Source organism: Haliotis cracherodii, unplaced genomic scaffold (genome assembly GCF_022045235.1).
Source record: "Haliotis cracherodii isolate W230 unplaced genomic scaffold, xgHalCrac1.p SCAF_29, whole genome shotgun sequence".
NCBI lineage: Eukaryota > Metazoa > Mollusca > Gastropoda > Lepetellida > Haliotidae > Haliotis > Haliotis cracherodii.
The window spans coordinates 2165017-2185583 of NW_027266285.1; the positions used below are offsets into that span (position 1 = coordinate 2165017).

At 40.8% G+C, this 20567-nt stretch overlaps 1 protein-coding gene across 1 annotated transcript in view; it reads right to left on the reverse strand.

The window, feature by feature from the left end:
- Positions 1-247: 247 nt before the first annotated feature.
- Positions 248-20567, reverse strand: part of LOC139473508 (chitinase-3-like protein 2) — a 29031-nt gene continuing 8711 nt past the window's right edge. Inside the window, exons 2-8 of the mRNA XM_071256128.1 lie at positions 12438-12515; positions 11393-11832; positions 10707-10831; positions 9923-10031; positions 4219-4398; positions 3703-3825; positions 248-1108 (exon numbers count right to left, since the gene is read on the reverse strand). Of these exons, the coding sequence (XP_071112229.1) occupies positions 278-1108; positions 3703-3825; positions 4219-4398; positions 9923-10031; positions 10707-10831; positions 11393-11832; positions 12438-12501 (1872 nt within the window). The 5' untranslated portion in view covers positions 12502-12515 and the 3' untranslated portion in view covers positions 248-277. The remainder of the gene's footprint in view (positions 1109-3702; positions 3826-4218; positions 4399-9922; positions 10032-10706; positions 10832-11392; positions 11833-12437; positions 12516-20567) is intronic.

A 20567-nucleotide genomic window follows, 5' to 3' on the forward strand; every position in this document is an offset into this window, starting at 1 on the left:
AAGTAAGCCAAGATGTAATACGAGTGTACTGTTGCCATGACAGGAGATGTTCGAGAAAGACAATGTCCTGACCTGCCGGAGTCATCAATGTCGTGGTGACTTTGAAAAAGGACACGTTTGCACCTTATGGGCAATTTAGTCCAAGAGGCTACCATCAAAAACCGTATTTTGTTCTTCTCCGGGGGAAAACCATCAAACTTAGAATTTGATAAACGGGGACGTAACACAGCTAATTTCCATACAAAATATTTTATTTGAAAATATACCACTGTTACCTTTACCATACAATTTTAAAGAAAACTGTAATGAAAAAAGCAAATCTATACCAAATACAGTCACTTATGCTACCACTCCCTGCAGTTATCGCCATAGTCTTCTTCGCAGCCACGTCGCCACTAGCTGCTTCGTTTTCAACAACAACATCTCCAATAGCATTCCCTCCTGTATCACCCTCCTCCCCTTTCCCCACGTGATCATTAACGATGTTGTCGCTTTCGCCACTGTCGTCATGGTTGTTGTTGACGCCTGGATCGCCATGGTTGTTGTTGACGCCTGGATCGCCATGGTTGTTGTTGACGCCAGGATCGCCATGGTTGTTGTTGACGCCTGGATCGCCATGGTTGTTGTTGACGCCTGGATCGCCATGGTTGTTGTTGACGCCTGGATCGTTAACGTCCCACCTGTCAGTGAAGGTGTGAGGTCGTTGTGTTGTTGTGAGGACATCGTTGCCGCGTGTTGAGGTGGTCGTTGTAACTGGAGGCCGACTTCTCTTGGTAGTCGCGTGGGTAATGGTAGTGTTACTTGGCATGGTCTTGGCAACCGTTGTCGTTTGCGTTGGAGATGTCGTTGGTGTGGTTGTTGCCGTAGTGGTAGTAGCAGGGGTAGGTGTTGTCGTCGTCGTCGTTGAAGTTGAGGTCGTTGTAGGGGGCGCTGCTGTGGTTGTTCTGGGTGTCGAGACAGTGATGTCATCAAAGTATCTAGCAACTGTTTTTACAATTGACCTAAGTAGTGGATATCTTCCCTTTTTGCAAAAAGTTCCTTTGAAGTCATCGAAGTCAAGGCACCACAGCATCACACCGCCCATGTTCTTCTGAATCATCCATTCGGTCTGTAAATATTACAAAGTATTTCAGTGAGATACGCTACGGAAGTCAGTTGTTGGGTTAAACGCGTATCAACTATACCACAGTGTGTCAGTAAAATGCACCGAAAATGGACACGACATATTTTCTACTTTGTTGAAACCCGCGAGCACAATGATACTGACAGGCCAAGGTTCATAATCGGGGGAACCTGTTTGTCATTCGAAGCTACGACCAGCAGTAGTATAACAAAGGACCCGTTGGGAGGATTCCTGTTGAGAATAGATTCCTAGCGCTCTATGCGTGTAGTACGCGGCGACTTTTGTCACCGCCACTTGAAATAGAATAACGAAATTTTGCAAATAACTGACGAAGATACGTGAAAACAAGCCACTCTGCAGGTAAGAAACATTGCTTACAGTAATGACAAATTTTGCAAAGTGCACTTTTCAAGAAATATTTATTTTTCTCCCGATAAATGTCATGATTGAGTTTGGGATCACCAGGTCACAATCCGGTGATTGGCAGTCGGGTGACTATAGGTTATAGGTAGCAGCGTGTGCAGCGTACGTACTTTACCAGCACGAGGTGTTCTCACCTTGCCTAACTCTAGTGTTCTAATTTAAAAATCACCAAACCATGCATTCGGCATATTTGCAATGAACATGAATGGCAATAACACGCATAAATTAAATAGCCTATTGCTAGTTTGACATCACTCTCTCAATCATCATTTCAATCAAAATATTTTACTACTACTACTACTACTACTACTACTACTACTACTCACCAGGTGACCATATCAAGAACAGACTAGTACAGACTATAATCCACTACTACTACTACTACTACTACTACTACTAGTACTACTACTCACCAGGTGACCATAGCAAGAACAGACTAGTACAAACTATAATCCAGCCTAATCCTAATCCGTTACTAAAACAACATTAAGACTTTGGCAATGTGAGAACAAACCGGCCACGTTCACTTCTAAAAATAACCGATTTTAATCCGATTTTAACCCGGATTGTAACCAAGAGATCCGAAGATGTCGTTTATCGTTAGCAAAATTCTTGATAAGCCCCCTTTGCAATTTCTGTCATCACTGTAAAAATATTTTGTATCGGCGGAATGGCTTGTTTTCACTCTCATGTATTAGCACACATGCAGGTAACTCATTAAACTCGATTAAGCGTTACGTAATTGAGATACGATGACATGCATCAACGAAGTCAGCAACCACCCGGTCCAGTTACGACAATGGTGAAGGCGAAACGGGATTCGAATCTACGATCATATGTTTTGTGAAAGAGAAAAAATTAGACCTCAATAATTTAATTTATCTCCAACTGAATAAACACAATCACGGACGATACAAGCATTTTCAGGCGAATTAGGAAGACCTGTAAAGTAAAACTGATTGTACGACTGATGTATTCATTATGAGATGCTGCCCAGTAAAGGGACATAGTACGTCTTTAAAACGAGGCCCGGGGATGAGGTATTGAAGCACAGTAAACTAGGCCGGATTGGCTTGCCTGTCAGATACTACAACATGGTCACCAGTCACGGTCAAGTTCTTTATTTGTTTAAAGAAGATTCGAAGTTCAGTTCTCAGCTCGGTTTAAGAAGGGCGTGTACGGCTCCATGGGAAAAAGCGAGGTATGATAAGTACTCATGGAAACCACTTGATCTGCATAATTTTAGAAATCCAACTTTCATAACGATATTTCAGAAATCAGATGTGTCCATAATAATGTGAGTAAAATTTATTTTTTAAATCTCAATATTTGCATGTTTTTGATTAATTTTTAACAGAAGCAAATGTATATTTAACAGAATCAAAAGGCTGGTTTTAGAGTTATACGAAAAGCTAATTTGTACATGAGCGAATGCTTGATCCAAGCTGATTTTCAAGGAGATGTATAAGTACAATAACTTGGTGTTAATCTTATCATATTGGCCAACAAGTATCGTTGTCATGCCCTGACCTTAACACAGTTGAATTCATATTTACCGACGATACTATGTTAATTCAGAGGGAACTTACTTATGTTAGCATTAATAGGACGAAGCTTATTATCTGAGGGTTAAAACACATTAATTTATGTAAATAATGAATAATGCAGATTATGCTTCGTAATTGTGGGTTTGCTCACTTTTGACGCTTTGATGTCAGTTATCCTATGCATTTGTGAAATTTATTTGTGTACATTTGATACACTCTAGGAGAATCAGCTATGAGTTCCTTGGGCTTGGTGGCTGTCATCATTCACATGTAACATCGGAACAGGGTGTGTTGTTAACCGTCAAGTATTTACCAACAGTTTAATTCGCGGGTATTCCTGGCGAGCTACAGTGATGTAACAGATAGTCAATAAGCCGTCTCGTCCTTTGTGAAGTCATGCGAAGTCAAACCCGTGTCTCCTCACTAATACAATAATCTCCCACAATAGACGTTTGTGAAATATTTTAGTGACCGTACCCACCGTTTTGTAGCTACCGATTCGTGAAACGATGAACACCGCGTCGAAATTACAAGTTTTGCATAACTATTTGTAGTCCAGGCAGAGAAAGTGCGATAATATCGTGAAAAGAGTAGGAGGTAAATACTCGCCTTGATGGCAACACTTTTCTCGTCATCATATCCGACCCAGGTTTCGTTGGTGTAGGCGTATGGCACTTTGCGAAGGTCGTCCCAGACGTATCTAGCTTCTCCCTTTTCGAGCATCTCACACACCTAAATTGAAAAGAGGGGACATTTTAGGTATTTGTGAAAATTTACTTGGCTTCACCAGAAACCTAAAACTTGAAACTAATCGAGTTACTGTCTGGTCGTATATATAATCTTCAAAGAATAGACGACGGAATATCAAAGTTTAATTCTACATTGTTATGTTTTGTTTTCAATAGCGATACCAGGTATTCGCGAAAAGGTGAGCGTAGCCTGCCACACCGTTGGCATCCTGAACATGCAAGACCAAACATGTATAGAAAGATCGATGTACAATCCGAGAGATCGTGGTGTGGACATGATAGCTCAATTATTGTAACGGCGCGACACGGCTGTTGTGAGACACAATAACTAATGAATTATTACTGATGTAACAGACAGATACATATCACGCGTTACCTCATAGAACGCCACCTTCCCCTGAATCTTTCTGTAGGGGCCTGGATCTCCCGGTCCCGACGCATAGGCTCCGACACTCGTTTCTTTGGCAATGTTAAACGAAGCTCCATAGGCGGCTATTCCAACAACTATCTTCTCACGCTGGGCTCCTCGTTCGATCCAGGTGTCAACAGCCCGTTCCTATAATGTGTCAATAAACATGACTGTACTGAATGACATAGACTGCTGAGTATAATATATTTCATTGCTTACAAATTCACAATTTTGTGTAGTTGGCTTACCTCTTGGTATTTGTTTCAAAGAACAGAAACTGATAGTCAACCATTCTATAACTCCACATGGAGAACATTACCTGATACTGAAGCATTCTTTAACTACGAACAGAAGACATTAGCTGACACTGACTCAAGAATCTGTAAATACGAACAGAAAACATTATCTGATACTCAAGCATTCTGTAACTACAAATATGAGATGGATACGCGATAAATATAAATCGCAAATAACAATGAAGAACGAAGCGTGGTTTATTTCACAATAATTAAATTTTCGTTGTGTTCATGGAAATTCCTGCATTCTGATTAGCTGAAATGGTCACGTGTTATTGCAGTCATTTCCCAATGAATGTAAAAAATTAAGCCACGCCCACCGCTGCGCACTACTTTTATTACTGCGGAATGTCGGGGAATCCCAATATTACAGTCGAGGGAATTCCCTTTCTGCTCACGTGTATCGTCATGCACAGGACATTTAGCGACTTTCATGCATATTCATTGTCCAATCTACCCTTTGAAACCGAAGGCCGAGAATGAATGAAACAGCAAACGTGCAGGCTCACTCGCCAGTTTTTTTCCCGCTCGCCTCGGTTCAACTTTCATGTCTTCGCGTTTCATTTCTAACTAGCATTTCTCCAACTGTTTTACCGTAATCAGAGAAGTAATGTTTGAATCACGCAGTAAATGATCATGTTATATGAAACAGCCGCCTTCTCTCGGACATATTTCTTCCGGTTCGTTACAGTCTGACTGTTGCAAGTCTTTTCGCCTCTTGCCTTAATTGACAGGTCAAATGAACATTGTTTTAATCCCACTCTCCGTTGATTGGCTACTGACTGTGTAGGCGTGTCAAGTTATGTGCATAAATTAAACGATCACCTGATTCATGTCACGCCACTGTATGTATTCCTACACCTGTAATGTTCATCAATGCCGTCATTTTTGTCTGTTTTGATATATGCAACTGTTTGGGGTTAAACTATTGTAGATAAAACATGTTTTACGTTGTCGAATTTAATTATAAGCATTGCCTGTGTATTTTTTTCGGTTCATTGAGGTATGAATCGAAAAACCGATGTGCAAACTGTATGAATCCGCGTAGCGGATTCTTACAAAAGTTTGCACATCGGTTAAAATAAAACCTTAAAATCCTTAAAATAAAACATTGATCTATCATGACGTCATTTCTGGAGATTCGAATATGCGCTCACAACTTGATGACGTCAAATATTGGAGGACGTTATTTTGTAGAGGGAAGTGTTTAGTGAGCTATTCCCCATACATGTACCTAAGCCAGCAGATAAACGCAGTGGCCGAACGATCACATCCAAAATTCGTGATTCTATTTAGGGAGTCCTCATTATTAAAATTTGGGTAAATATTTTTAAAGCTTGTAAATTTTATCAACATCCTAACCCCCTGGATGCTAGAGGGACATATATGTCCCTCCTCTACAGCCCTCACTTTGAAGTCGAATAAAATTCAAAATACATCACCCACACAACTACACTTTACAGTTTTGAATAAAGTGTGAAATTCCCTGTTCTGTGATATCATCCACTGGCATTTTAGGCCAAGCAAAAGTACTGAACATGACCTCTGAAAATTAGGTACATCGTAAATGTCGCCATTTTTTACACATTACTAAATCACCACTCACGGCGTTATTTACAGCATGTTTTGAAATCTAAATTTCGCATATTTACTCGGAGAAATGAATTTCAAAAATAGCATATTAGTGATCACGGGTATCTGTCTTTTATGAAATCACCAATGATCATTCCAAAACGTCTCCGATTACCCTAGAATCGTTTAGAATGTTTTGGAAAAAACGAAAACACGAACGCCGAAGTGAACTTTCCGCCATATTGGATAGTGTTTACAAAATCACGTTTCAGGTGCACCGGTTATGTAACATCAAGTATATTTCAAACTTATCTGCGATACCTACATCCTTGAATTCCTCATACATTTTAGAATCAAATGACCAGTAGTCTTTGTCACCAATACAAAGTGGCTAGATGAAATTAAGCAAATACTTAAGGTGTGAAAACGAAGGCTGTGCTCGAAAAACTGGACATGGTTGAAATGTAAACAAAGCAAAATTCAGATTTTACACAGTGTAGCATATTCTCCTATTTTGAGCTATCCATTCGTCTATTCGATCAAGATATTGGCTCAACATTTTCAGAATGTGCACGGGAAGAGAATCGTAGGAAGAATTAGGGAATTTCAAATAGATACATTGCAATGATTTGATATTTTCAACAGAAGTTGTCAAAGTTACCGTTCTGGTTGACGCCATGACTGACGCAAAATCACGCACAACGACAACGGTATTTATCGGAATTTCTGACTATTTCCGTTTGTTTCAATGAAAATTATGATAACAAATAACAGTACATAGATTGTCAGAATGTTTCTGATTACTTACATGTCACATTTATGTTTATACGATCCCTGAATCAACGAAAGTCCCCTCGTACAATCCCGCATACTGTTGAAAGTGTACACGCCATTTTGTAAAAGTGGGTCACAGGTAGTGATGTCATACGTCAACATTGTTGTACATATTTGGTAATTTCTTTGAGGTGAAGTTCCTTGAATGAGAGTGCACACGATCACTGTATCGTGCTGTTTACAGTCTCAGATATGATGCATATTTTGCATGTCTTTTATAAAAAAATTCACACAATTAATTTCACTTTGGATATTTGTCAATGTTCAAAATGAAATCATACGTACATATAGGCCACAACATGTATGAACGAACCTTTGATAATCTCCTGTTTGTTTGAACATTGTTTACATAACAATGTGTTAGGTTTATAGTGTCGACTACGATATTTCTTTTCTTTGGACAAGTGTTACAAGATGAAGTGTAAATGTACCTGCAGCATGTACGTATTTCTTGGGATGTGTAATAAGTCAATATTATAAGTTCATATAACCAATGTCCATGAATAGCCGTTTCATTTTATTTTATAACTAAAACTGAATATATTACTTTAACAAAATGGATAATATTTTTCGGTAAATATATGCACACATTCCTGAAATGTCTTGGTCTTGGATTTGTCTTTTATGTCGTTGGATACAGAGAACAGTGATATCTAACGATTCGCCAGGTGCGCGTTAGTCACAAACAATTTACGAATTATTCCTCTCGTTTTGCATTATATGATCAATGGTTACAATTTTTTTTCAATATTGTGATCACAGGATAGTAAACAGTTTACTTTATTTCTCCAGGAATTGTAAAATGTATAAAGATATAACCCATGCCAGGTACCCCGTTGGTTCACACGTATACGATTATCCTGATAATTCTATACCAAAAGAGCTTTCTTTGCATCTTTTATTGCGTAAGAAAAAATAACATAATCATGAACAAATATATGTCCAATATTGAATATGATTTTGGTTGTTTTGAAATATTCTTTTGGGAATTTCATTACGTAAGCTGATGCCAAACAGGTGCGTGTCTTGTCCAATTAAGATACACGATAAACTATCTAATTGTTTACATATTCAAGACATTATTTACTTGGTGAGAGCAGTCATTTTATGTTGGGTCGAAAAAGCGTCAAAGTCCGTTCCACACATCGAGATTGTCCATACCATGAACGAAAATTAGGGGAGATATATATTAATCAAAATACCAGTGTCGTCTTTTTCCGACGTTATCAAAGACATAAAACCAGCCATGACATCAAAAGGAATCGTGTTATTTTTAGGGTATTTCATTACATTTGGTGATAAGGCTTGTGCTCCATTAATAATGATGCAACATTAGTCAAATTACACTTACACAATCAGGAGAATGTTGGAATGTAAGGACTAAGTTATAGCTTAGATAAGGCCATCCATTTCTCTATTACCTCCTTTTTATGAAGTACGATTTCATCATTTCTTATAGGTATATTTTATAACTAAACGTGTATAGTTTCAATATCGATATTTGTGTTGGAATAGTTTGGTTCCTCCTGAACAAAACATCACGAAAATATTTTGTCCGTTCTCACAGCTAATTCTCACCAAGTGACCTGAGTTACAACAAAGTAGAGCTAAGCATAGCGGAGTTATGCCCCCTTTTCTTTGTACGTGTGTAACCTCTCTGTCACCTTTTGACGTCATAGAGAAAAATCAGTTTTCGTCATTTACGGCATGCTATTTTTGGAATTGAATGTATGTCGTTATACATACGCATATAACTCCATTTGATATGTAGTTATGTCGTTCAGATATTAGGCAGTATTTTGTTCGCTAACAGTTTCCGTAAAACTTCTTAAAAATTGTCGCACAGTACTTTTATCGGTGTACGATAAAAAGCGGAGAAATTTACTGTTTTTCAACGCAGAATAAATTCTCGGACAACACTTAGGAGTGTCTTTTTTAAAAACCGGTTTGATATTTACAGTTAAATTTACACCATCAAATAAGAAATTTAATATTCTCCACCTCTGCGTAATTTTATAGCTAGAGGTAGATCCAGTGCCGCGTGAGCGCAATTCTCGCACAACCTTCACTTTTCCGATCTTAGGAAAATGTGCGTCAGAAAAAAAACTCGGCATCCAGAGGGTTAAAAGGCTGTACATGATGTTGGTATCTCATATAAGAAATGATAGAATCGTGGTCGTTTATTTTTAAAATAAAGACATTAACCGATAGTCAAGCGTTCTGTAGCTACAAAATTAACTGATACTCTTAACAATGCCCATGAACAAAATGGAAAGTTATGTTCAAAGTTGAAACATTTTATAATCTCTTTTGTTATCGTTTCCGATTTCAGTTATGTGGAAGTGCGTTCCGTTACGAAGTGTTTATGAAACCTACATGCCACTCTTTCGGACTACCGTTCTTGAGTGAGTGAGTGAGTATGGTTTTACGCCGCTTTTAGCAATATTCCAGCAATATCACGGCGGGGGACACCAGAAATGGGCCTACCGATATATTACAAATCATATATTGAGAAATAGTTAGACAACAGCACCCCAACATGAACAAAGTGTTGAGAAACAAGACATGTGGTTCACGTTGCGCCACGTTAGAATTTCTTTTAGATCTGTGCGGTTTTTAGATCTTCATGAGAAATTATACATACCAACAACTTAATCAATTCATGAATTTAGTTTTTTCCTATTCATTGTCTCGCATGTGAAAATAGTCATCGGAATGTAATTAGGTTATATAACTTGCCTGCATCTATCCCCCTTTCATTTCTAATCAGTTATGAACTAGCTCTAATTGATGGGTCTTGGATGAAATCACCACATTAAGTGTGGGTAACTTTGGTTTAACATCACCACGAACAGTAGCTTATTTATATCACGGCGTGCCAGCTTGATGGGGTAGGAAGGCCCAAAGCGATGCGGGTCATAGAGGTTTCTGACACACCTAAGGGGCGCACTTCTACACAACGAACTTACCACATTAAGGTCGTCCCCTTTCCGTGAATAGAGCGGGGCGGTGAAGCCCAAGACGTGGTGCCAGATATGTTGGAAGTTATACGCCATTATGTTGATGACGTCAACAAGGCTGTAAAAAATGTTTACGTTTAATCTTGATGTACATGGACCTTGTTTATCCAGAACGTTCGATTTTCTGGAAGTTGTTACAGTAAATTTGGCCAACTACAATAATCGTCGAACCAATGAAGAAATCAAAGTGTCTGAAGTATCGCAACATTATAGTTATTGTACCGCATGTCAGATTAATGTGGGACGATAGCCCGTTTAACATAGTGATATCCCCTCCACCCAAAGGTTCGTGAACACTATCACTAACACCAACAATACCCACAGGGAAATGATTTTTGCAAAGCTGTGTTGTTTGACTTTAAGTTTGGAGGCAGGTGGCATTTTATGGCGTGAATATTTCTGACATGTGCCATATTAACTAATCGATTACCCCGCAGTATTGTCCTTGTAAAGAGGTTGTATAATTATGTAGACAGAGATCAGAAATGGGTCATGGAGTGCCCCGAAGCCATCAGACAGGGATGAAGAAAAGATCACGTCTCGACTTTTTCAGGTAGGTAGATTGTCCGAGAATTACAACTTGGAAGTATTCCTAAATCAATACGATTCGAGTTTTAGGAAGACATATAATTGCACACTATTTAAATGGTGGCAATACTAGAACACGACAACGTTCATCAGTGTGTTTCATAAGGCACATAGTGCAGAGACGGGGATTTATAGCGACACTGACCTCGAAATCCTCTGTACCTCATAACCAGCATTAATCACGTCCACGTCTACAGGGGCGGCCATTGACAACAGCAACATCTTTCTGCCTGTCTCCTCTGCCTCTTTTTCGAAGGCAGTCCGGAGTTCCTTTCAGAAACCATAGAAACAAAGCATGGTTGAATTCATACTCTCAGCCACATCTATGCAAACATTTGTGAAATCTAGTTTCAATTTCCATAACAGATGCATGTTTAACCCTGTGTCAAACCTAAATATAGAGAGATATTCCAATCTCTTTTCTTGGTTCTATGGACACATAGATTGATCATTCAGCTACATAGTTTAATTTAGCGTGTTATTGGTAACCTATCAATCTTACACAGAAGGCTTTACACTTCAGAAGTAGATATATTCGTGTTTGTAAGATATCGCTGCTGAGTAGAATTTGATCATGAACTGAGCCTTACCACTGAATTTTAGCCTATATATCATAATAGTTGACAGCGAATTCTAATCTACCAAAATCTCATCTACTAATCCAATATCTCATCATAAACTGATATCGTCATTCTGATGCTTAAGACAGCACCCTCCAGAAACAATAGGGCCATAGCGATGGATGTCGTTATGTGTTAGTGAAAAACAGGCAGTTGGTTTTGATAGGTTGGGATAATTTGGAGACAAATCACTCATGCTTAGTAAACCTACCAATAACAGCATTGTAAAATTAGTTTTAGTTTCGGGGGGATCCCCAGGGTACTCCCAGTCGACGTCCAGCCCATCGAAGCCCCATAGTCTCAGAAACGCCACACAGTTATTCGCAAACTTCTGCATCCTTTCCATTGTCTCAACAACTTTACCGAATCCTGTATCGCCATGCGTTTCACCCCCGACTGACAGCAAAGTGACCAGGCCAGGATGGTCTTTCTTCAAGTTATTAAACAGTACATAATGTCCCACTGTTCCATTTTCGCCTACGTCGAAACTCGAAGGAAGAAGGTCAAGGGATTCTGTGTTGATTCCAACAAATGCATAAATGAGATGTGAACACAGTCTAGCGTCAATGTCCTCCAGGTAGAAATTGGCCGCCGGCACCATAAGGTCTCCGGACCAGTTTGTGAAATAGCATACCCTCTTGAAAGAAGATGCTGAAAGAAAACGATTTGAAATTCATTATGTTTATCTCATAAAATAAGGTTTGGTAATGTTATACAATGATGTATCTACCACTATAGACAACACACAACGGCGTCTTTGATTTTCTTACCCCTTTGTATGCGATTGGAATACAAACGTGCTGTGCGGGGACGAACTAAGAACTCAAGCGGATGAGTTGGCGACGCCGCCTTTGAAGTATGCAATCAATATATTAGCCATCCGTTTTAATGTGGAAGAAAAGCCAATAATGATGCAGATCAGATGTGTTAGTGAATCTATAGAGCACGGACATTGTCCTGCTACCCCTGCCAAGAGACGGAGATGAAAATATACTCTAGGTAGCGCGCAAGTATCGTGCATGCAGAACTAGTCATAACTTGAATTAGTTTACCATACCAATACAAAATAATCGTTGTGTCAATCGTGAACGTAAAGGCGGTTTCATAAATGCAGCTAGAAGTTCGCGTGTTCTATTGTAACAGAAACCATGTTTCATCTAAAATACATGTTTCTTCAAACAACGCCAAGTCATCTGGCAAAACGTATTGTTAAAGAGTTGGTAAAAATAACAATTCGTTTGTGTCCTTCTACATACCTGATGTGACCCAGCCCCATAGCAACGAATATGCTAGGCAGAAGAGTAGCCCTTGAACCAACATGGATACGACAGGAACTGAAAACAAACGAAACATGGTCAAACAATATTTTGTTTCGTATTGAAAACATCTTAATGAAGTTGCATATCGTGCGAGTATCTGTCCTCATGAACCCATTTAACATGGTTTAGAAAACGTATGAAACACCAGTTGCTTAACTGTCACGGCTATGTAGTAATATACAATGTATTTAGATGAACTAGATGCACTTTTGTAGCCATACAAGGCTGATTTAAGCCATTATGCTACAAGAAGAACAGACTCACGAATATAGGTGACGTCACACGAACTATCACGTTGCCAAATCGAAACAGGTGATTTAGAATGTGTTCACATTTTGTTTTTGCACATTAAACAAACAGTCAGTAAGATCTGTGGTGATATACGTTAATTCATGTAGCAATAACGTATATATTTACGGTAGTATGCTGTATCACATAGAACATATACAATATGATTCATCTCACTGTCTACTGACCGAAATGTACAAAAGGCTTTTAAAATGTAACTCGACCGCGAGTTAAACAACAATCTAATGATAGTGGATATGTGTCTAATACAATTGATATTACACAACAATATAATATCACGGAATATTCGTCTAATACCTTTCCTATTTGACATAGTGAAACATAATTTTTAGTATATACCTGTTACATACTAGTATACTTACTCATTCACTTACATTTCCACAAGAACATCCATGAATTAAAATACAGAAGAATAAAACATTTTACAAGTCCAATATCACAATCTGAGAGACAATCCCAGAGTTCAACAGATACACTGTCTCACTTCTGCATGCTCAGGATATACGTATCAGCTTGATGTCGCAGGTTCAGCTGTTCCATGAACCTCTGGTCTTTGGCCATGTGAAGAACTGCCAGAATTGATGAAGATGTCCAGAGCTGGTCGTGACCGCAGGATGTCAGCCGCAGTAGGCCATGAGGGTGTTGTTTTGGCCAGACGTCGTTGCAGATGCTCGACTTCCTGCCTGAGCATCTGAATATCCAGTTGGGCCCTGTCATAAGCCACCTCCCACTGCATGGACTGGTCTGCCATCTGGTTGGATCTCGGCTCTGTGGCCGGAACTGCCTCTCCAGTGCTGAACTTATGCTCAGCTTTGGGTATATGGTCTCCAGGTTTCACGGTTGCAGGTACCTGGGAAAACCTGTGATCGTATCCTCTTCCCAGTTATGTTCTTCGTTGCGCTCTTCTTTGCTGAGCTAGTTGGAAAAACAAGATTGCCTGGGACGACAAAGCATCTATTCACCATCACCTTTGTCCGAGCTCTTCTACAGACCTGCATGGGGTTGGCCGGATTCCCTTTACGTCCGGCGTGCACCACACCATAGTGACGGGTCAGGTCAGCGAACCTGTTATAAACTAATTGGCACTCCCTTACGGGGCAAAAGAATGTAGTCAGGTGCTGAGTATGGCGCATTAACCAGTGCCTGCCAAAAGCCTGTACATTTACAAACATCTCCTTGTCAGGGCATGCCTGACATTCCATTCCACTCCTGAAAGGGATGTTGGCGACTGAGACGGAGCATCTTGATCAAAGCTCATATCCTCATCACCAAGGTCAAGAATATCCTCGTCTGGAAAATTGGTAGCCCTGGGGGAATTTATAAGCCTGAATTTATTAAGTTAATTATGAATGTTTACATTTCGATATACTTGGCTTATGTGTAAATCAGAGATATCCATTTCCTATGTTATTACAACAATAACATGTCATATAAGTCTCGTTAATACTAACGGTTGATCCAACATCTACCAATTGGTAAAATATGACATTATGTCTCATGCATTCTAAATTGTCATTCTCTGGAATATCTACCGGAAAGCGTCCAATACGCCCAAATCTTAAATCCAGATAGCATTCAGGATAAATAATCAATAAGAACCAATTAACAGAACATACCATATCTCATCAATGTTTACACCTTGGCATAGGCTATTGTAACTGCATTTGAATTGTTTGTGTTTTTACGCAACTAATTTTCATCTCTGAATGTTTCAGGATGGCTCACTGGGAGGTATTCACTCAATCTTTATACTCAGGAGTCCACCATGTTGGTGGGTCATTACCGTTGTATGGTAACAACCGGTCAACATGAACAACCCTGGAGGATCTATTTGGACCATTTTGAATACGATATGTGATGTCATCAATTTGCTTAGTGACAACAAAACCTTTACACCACTTCGAAATGAATTTGTAACTCAGTTTTGAGCCTTTGTGGGGGTTAAACAACGATACTGGCTGTCCGACCTTAAGTCGTGATTCCTTGCTCCCCAGGTCATATCGTTTCTTTCACACTTCGGAAGAATGTCTGAGATTTCTCCGAGCAGACGCAAAAGCATGTTCAAAATGTTGTTTGACCTCGTCGACATAGTCATCTCTCGTCACAGGATTCTCGTTAGGATTTCCTGTGACCAGATGGTAAGGCATTCGCACTTGCCTACTGAGCACCAACCTGTTTGGTGTATAACCTGTCGACACATCCTTTGAGCTTCGATAAGCAGCCATTACGAAGGGGAGATGTTTGTCCCAGGACCTTGGTCTCCCTTCAGTATAAATGCTAAGCATGGCTGCTAATGTTCGGTTAAACCGCTCGACCTGGCCATTGGCCTGTGGTCGGAGAGAAGTTGTCCTAGTTTTAACAACTCCCAGCAATTTACATAGTTCCTGGAACAGGTTAGCCTCATACTGTCTACCTTCATCACTATGTATAAGAGCTGGGGTACCATAGCGACAGACTCACTCCTCGACAATCTTCTTTGCCACTGTTTTTGCCTCGATATTTGTAATCGCATAGGCCTCGGTTCACTTAGTGAATGAATCAGTGACAACAAGAATGTACTTGTTGCCACTGGCGGTACGGTCCAGTGGGCCCATGATGTCGGTGGTGAGTCTCTCCATGGGTGAGCCTGTTGTATACTCTTTCATGGGTGCTTTCTGTTTCCTAGGACTCTTCCTGGCAACACACTTGTCACAACTGATGCACTGCCAATGCACATTAGTTTTCATACCAATCCAGAAGTAAGACTGTTCAAGCTTGGCAAAAGTCTTGGAAACCCCAAGATGGCCTCCCAAAGGTGAGTCATGACATGCTTTGAGGAAAATTCGCCGCTTGATGGATGGTACAACTATCTGCCAATGCCAATCCTTTCCATCCTGACTCTCCCATCTTCTGTGTAAGACAACCTGCCTTATCGACAGTCGATGAAACTGACCCCACAGCGCTTTGCATGCCTCAGAATATCCTGAAACAGTTTCCCATTCAGGTCGGGTATTTTGATCTCTAGCCTTGTATATTAGGCTGATATCGGGATCTTGAAGCTGCAGGTCGTGAATCTCCTCAGGACTGAAGGAATTTTCCTCAACTCTACCCAATTGGTTTGAGCTGGAACAGGAGGTATCTTTATCCTGTTTGGCAGTTTGTGATCTGGTGATGGCATAACAACTAGGATTCGACTCTACCAACCCTATGCTGCAAGGTCCACTCTCCCTCGTACACTGGGGACAGGGTGCCTGAGGTCTGCGACTTAGTGCGTCAGTACCTCGGTCAAATCATAGTTGCCTAGCTCTTGTAGCCAGCGAGCCATCTGGTTGACAGGCCTCTTAATTCTTTTTGCCCAGACCACTGCAGAGTTGTCAGTTCTGATAGTGACAGACCTACCAAAGACATATGGATGCCAATGGCAACATGCAGTTACTACCGCCAGCAATTCTGGACGGTGACACAGTAATTCTTTTCTGCCGGTGTGAGACTTTTGCTGTAGTAGCCAAGAACGACTTCTCTGCCATCTTGATTTTGTGACAGGACTGCACCTATACCGGATATATCTGTGTCAACAGTTATCTCACCTTCACGCCTTGGAAACCCGAGAACTGGTGCTGAGGTAAGTGCTTCCTTCAGGCTGATGAAAGCTCGATCAGTCTCCTTAGTCCAAAGAAAATCAACCAATGGACTGGTAAGTTTGGTCAGTGGCCTGGCAATTTTAGAGAAATCTTTTATGAATTTCCGATAGTAGTTAGCCAGACCCAAAAACTGTAGTATCTCCTTTCGAGACTTTGGGGTAGGCCAACATCTTACTGCCTCTATTTTCTCTGGCTGGGTGTGAACACCATCAGCCGAAATAACATGGCCTAAGAAATCACTCTCTTTTTAAAAAGGTGACATTTTTTAGGCTTTAATTTCAGGCCAGCTGAGGTCAGACGGTCGAAAACTGATTGAAGCCGGAACATTGTTTCTTCGAAAGTAGTTCCGAAGACAATGATGTCATCCAGGAAACACAGACACTCATTCCACTGGAGACCTCTAAGCACCATTTCCATAAGTCTCTCTAACACACTTGGGGCGTTACATAGGCCGAAGGGCATGACATTCAACTCAAACAGTCCGTAACTTGTGACAAAGGCTGTTTTCTCTCGATCACGAGGATCCATTTCTACCTGCCAGTATCCTGCTTGCAATCCATTGTGCAAAACATTTTGGCACCACCCAGACTGTCAATAGTCTGCAATGCGGGGTAGGGGTAGGAATCTTTCCGAGAAACCTCATTTACGAGCCTAAAATCACAACAATATCTCCAACAGCCATCCTTGCGTTGCACAAGAACTGTCGGGGAAGCCCAAGGAATATTCGAGGGACTGATTACACCTTGCTCTAACATTCGAGCCACTTCTTTCTCCTCCGCCTCTTGCCTCGCCAGCGTCTGACGACGTGGAGCCTGTTTGATAAGTCTCGCATCACCAGTATTGATGGGGTGTTTAACAAGGTTAGTTCGACCAAGATCATCATCATCTTTTGCGAATGTATCTCTGTATGAGTACAGAGATCTCTCAGCTCATCCTGCTGCTCAGAGCTGAGGTTTGTTTTACTGCGATCAAATAAATCTGTTAAATGATCAGGCACCTTCGAGTTTTTAACATTAACTCGTGATACTTTCTTTATTTGCCTATCTGGTACTACATTGACACACTGACACTGACCAATAATTCTTCCCTTAGCTAAAGTGTATTTGGTATCAAGAACATTGATAACCTTAACTGTAGCTGCCTTATTACTATTTGTGACTACTGAATTGCCCATGATTTTACCATGTGTGAATGAAATCTCCTTGCAGGGTTCTATCAGAATCGAGGACCGTTCCCGATGAAGTTGAGGCAAGCTCACTTAGTTAAAAGATACAGACTTGGGCGGCAAAGAGACATCATCTGCAACGATGACAGTGGTTTCAGCTCTCACAGTTGGTAACCAACTGCCCATCAACCGGATCCTTGACCCAGGGATGTCGATCAGACCCTCCAGTCTATCCAGTACATCTATACCCAGAATGCCATCACAATCATGGGAATTATCAACCTCTGCAACCAGGAATTCCTCCATAGTGGGGTTCATGTAATCACTAATGTGAACAGGTGCTTTGAATATTCCATGTGCTTGGAATAAGCTCCCATTAACAGCCTCCAGAACCATGTCAATGGAGTTGACACGTACTGAAAACGGCAAGCACTTGCTTGCGGCTGGGGAAAGTAAGGTCACCTGACTACCTGTGTCAACAAGTGAAGTAAATATTGCCAACCTTGACATTCACTAATTTTCCCTTATCTAACTTTAAAACAAGCCTGGAAATTTGCCTTCACCTTGACTGGGTCAGATGGATTAAGGGAGGAATCAGGGGTTATCTCCCCTTGACCAGAAACCAGACAAATCTCTCCCTCCATCTGACCACTTGCTTTATTAGCTCTCACTTCCTTAGGATTTGTGGTTTCTATTTCAGAACTCTCCACCGAAGCCCGACCTAAGTCCGGGTCGGTGGGGTACCGTTTCCCTGACAACTATTTGTCTTGGAATTCTGAGGGCACTCAGAAGCCCAATGACTGTTCTCACCGCATGTGAAACAGGCAGTGGTTCCTCTCCTTGAAGCACTAGGGGATCGCGAATAACTACGCCCATTGGAATGCTCTCTCCTACTTTGAGAGGATTGAGGTCGCCCCTCATTCTTCTGAAATGTGTTGCTCTTATTGTTCTCAACAGGTCTTCCTGTAGCAATGCGACTTTGTGAGCGAGATGGCTGTACCTGCATTGATGCAAGCTTCTCTACTGTCTTTTGAAGATCAGCCAGCTGACTGGTCAGAGTAGTAAGTCTCTGGTTGACAGATTTCTCATCCAACTCTGAGTCAAAATGAACTCTCTTTCCTTGTGAAGGGTAAGGACTCAGTGCCCGCACCGACCTCTGTTGACCAGGTTTGCCTACAACTGACTCGTACAGCTCAGCTACATCCACCGCCTCCTGTAAGGTACGTACACCTCGGTCCATGAACCGGAGTCTCAAGTCTTGATCCACAGCCCTCTTCGGTGCATCCAGAGCCAACCTCTCCTGAAGTTCATAAGGAAGATCAGGGTATGCACCTTGAGCAAGATGCCAGAGATCATCTCGTAAGTCGGCAATTTTCTCACCGGACTTACGGCTTCGCCTCATCAACTCTTCACGTTTAACATCTGGAAGACTGGTTCCATACCGCCTGCACAGAGTGTGTGAAAGCCACTGGTAATCCAGTCACTCCTGCTCAGGAAGGCCTGCATAAAACCGCTGGGCTACATCCTCCATACCACATCCCAACATTTGGGCTGCCTGGGTATTATCCCAGCATGACTGTGCAACCAGATTCTTAAACTGTGCTTCGAAAGCACGATGATCTCCTTGTCCATTAAATTTAGTCAATTGGAGAGATATTCTTCCAATTGAATGGGGGTATCTTCCAATTGGGGTGTATCTGTCCAGAGTGTCAATCCTTTGTGCAAGACCCAGCACACTACTAGACAATTGTGACACGAGACCAATTAGATTTTGGTCTGAACTCACCATTGGTGGTGGAGCAAGTACTGGGTACCTAGTCTGTGAAAACTGATTCTCAGGGTACACATTAGGAACATTTGGCAAACGATCTTCATTGTGTGACCTGGATGGCAAGTATTCACTGACCCTAGGGTCAGAATATTCTGGTTGTCTCGTTACCTGCAGATAATTTTGAAACCTACCTACTGAACTAACAACAGGTGAATTTGCTGGACTCACAGCATTGAGTTGCTCAGACAATTCATGTCTGGAAGGTTGACCAAAGTCAACATCTGGAAACCGAGTACTAGTATTTTCACCAGAACTTAGCTCCGAAATATTGGACACTTGGCGAGAGCGTAAATTTCCAGCCGGACCATTAACATGATCCACTCTCCTTGACAGGGAATTGATAGATGAATTATTTTCCATTTTAAAAAAAAAATTGTCACAAAACTTTTATCTTATGGAATCTTATCAATTTGGAATATTTGTGAAATATTATTCTTACTTTATTTATATATATTAGATCCACAACGAATCCCACCGCTGCCACCATAAAACTGTAACGATTCTGGGGGTGGGTATTGGGGTACAGCTTTGGGTAGCGAATTGTGGATCACTCCCAAGACCATCAACCACACAGTTTTAATTATTTAATTTTCAAGAATAATTTCACAATTAAGAATTGCACAATAACATTTATTAAATTACAAGAATATAATTATTCTTTTCAGTAATTCATTCAGTTAAGAAGATGTACAATAAATATAAAATACTTGAATGTCAGCTCACATATCTCGGCTTGAACCGGCTTTCACACTCGTATCAGAAAATCTACAACCGATCAAACTGTCAACAAAGCGACGTCATACCGGAAGTAGTCTCTCGCATGAGGATACGGTCGGTGGAACGTGGGGAAATTGCACTCCACCAGTGACAGAAGTTATTTTACTTCGTGTCACGGCTATGTAGTAATATACAATGCTTTTAGATGGACTAGATGCACTTTTGTAGCCATACAAGGCTGATTTAAGCCATTATGCTACAAGAAGTAGTTTCCTGGAACAGACTCACGAATATAGGTGACGTCACACGAACTATCACGTTGCCAAATCGAAACAGGTGATTTAGAATGTGTTCACATTTTGTTTTTGCACATTAAACAAACAGTCAGTAAGATCAGTTGTGATATACGTTAATTCATGTAGCAA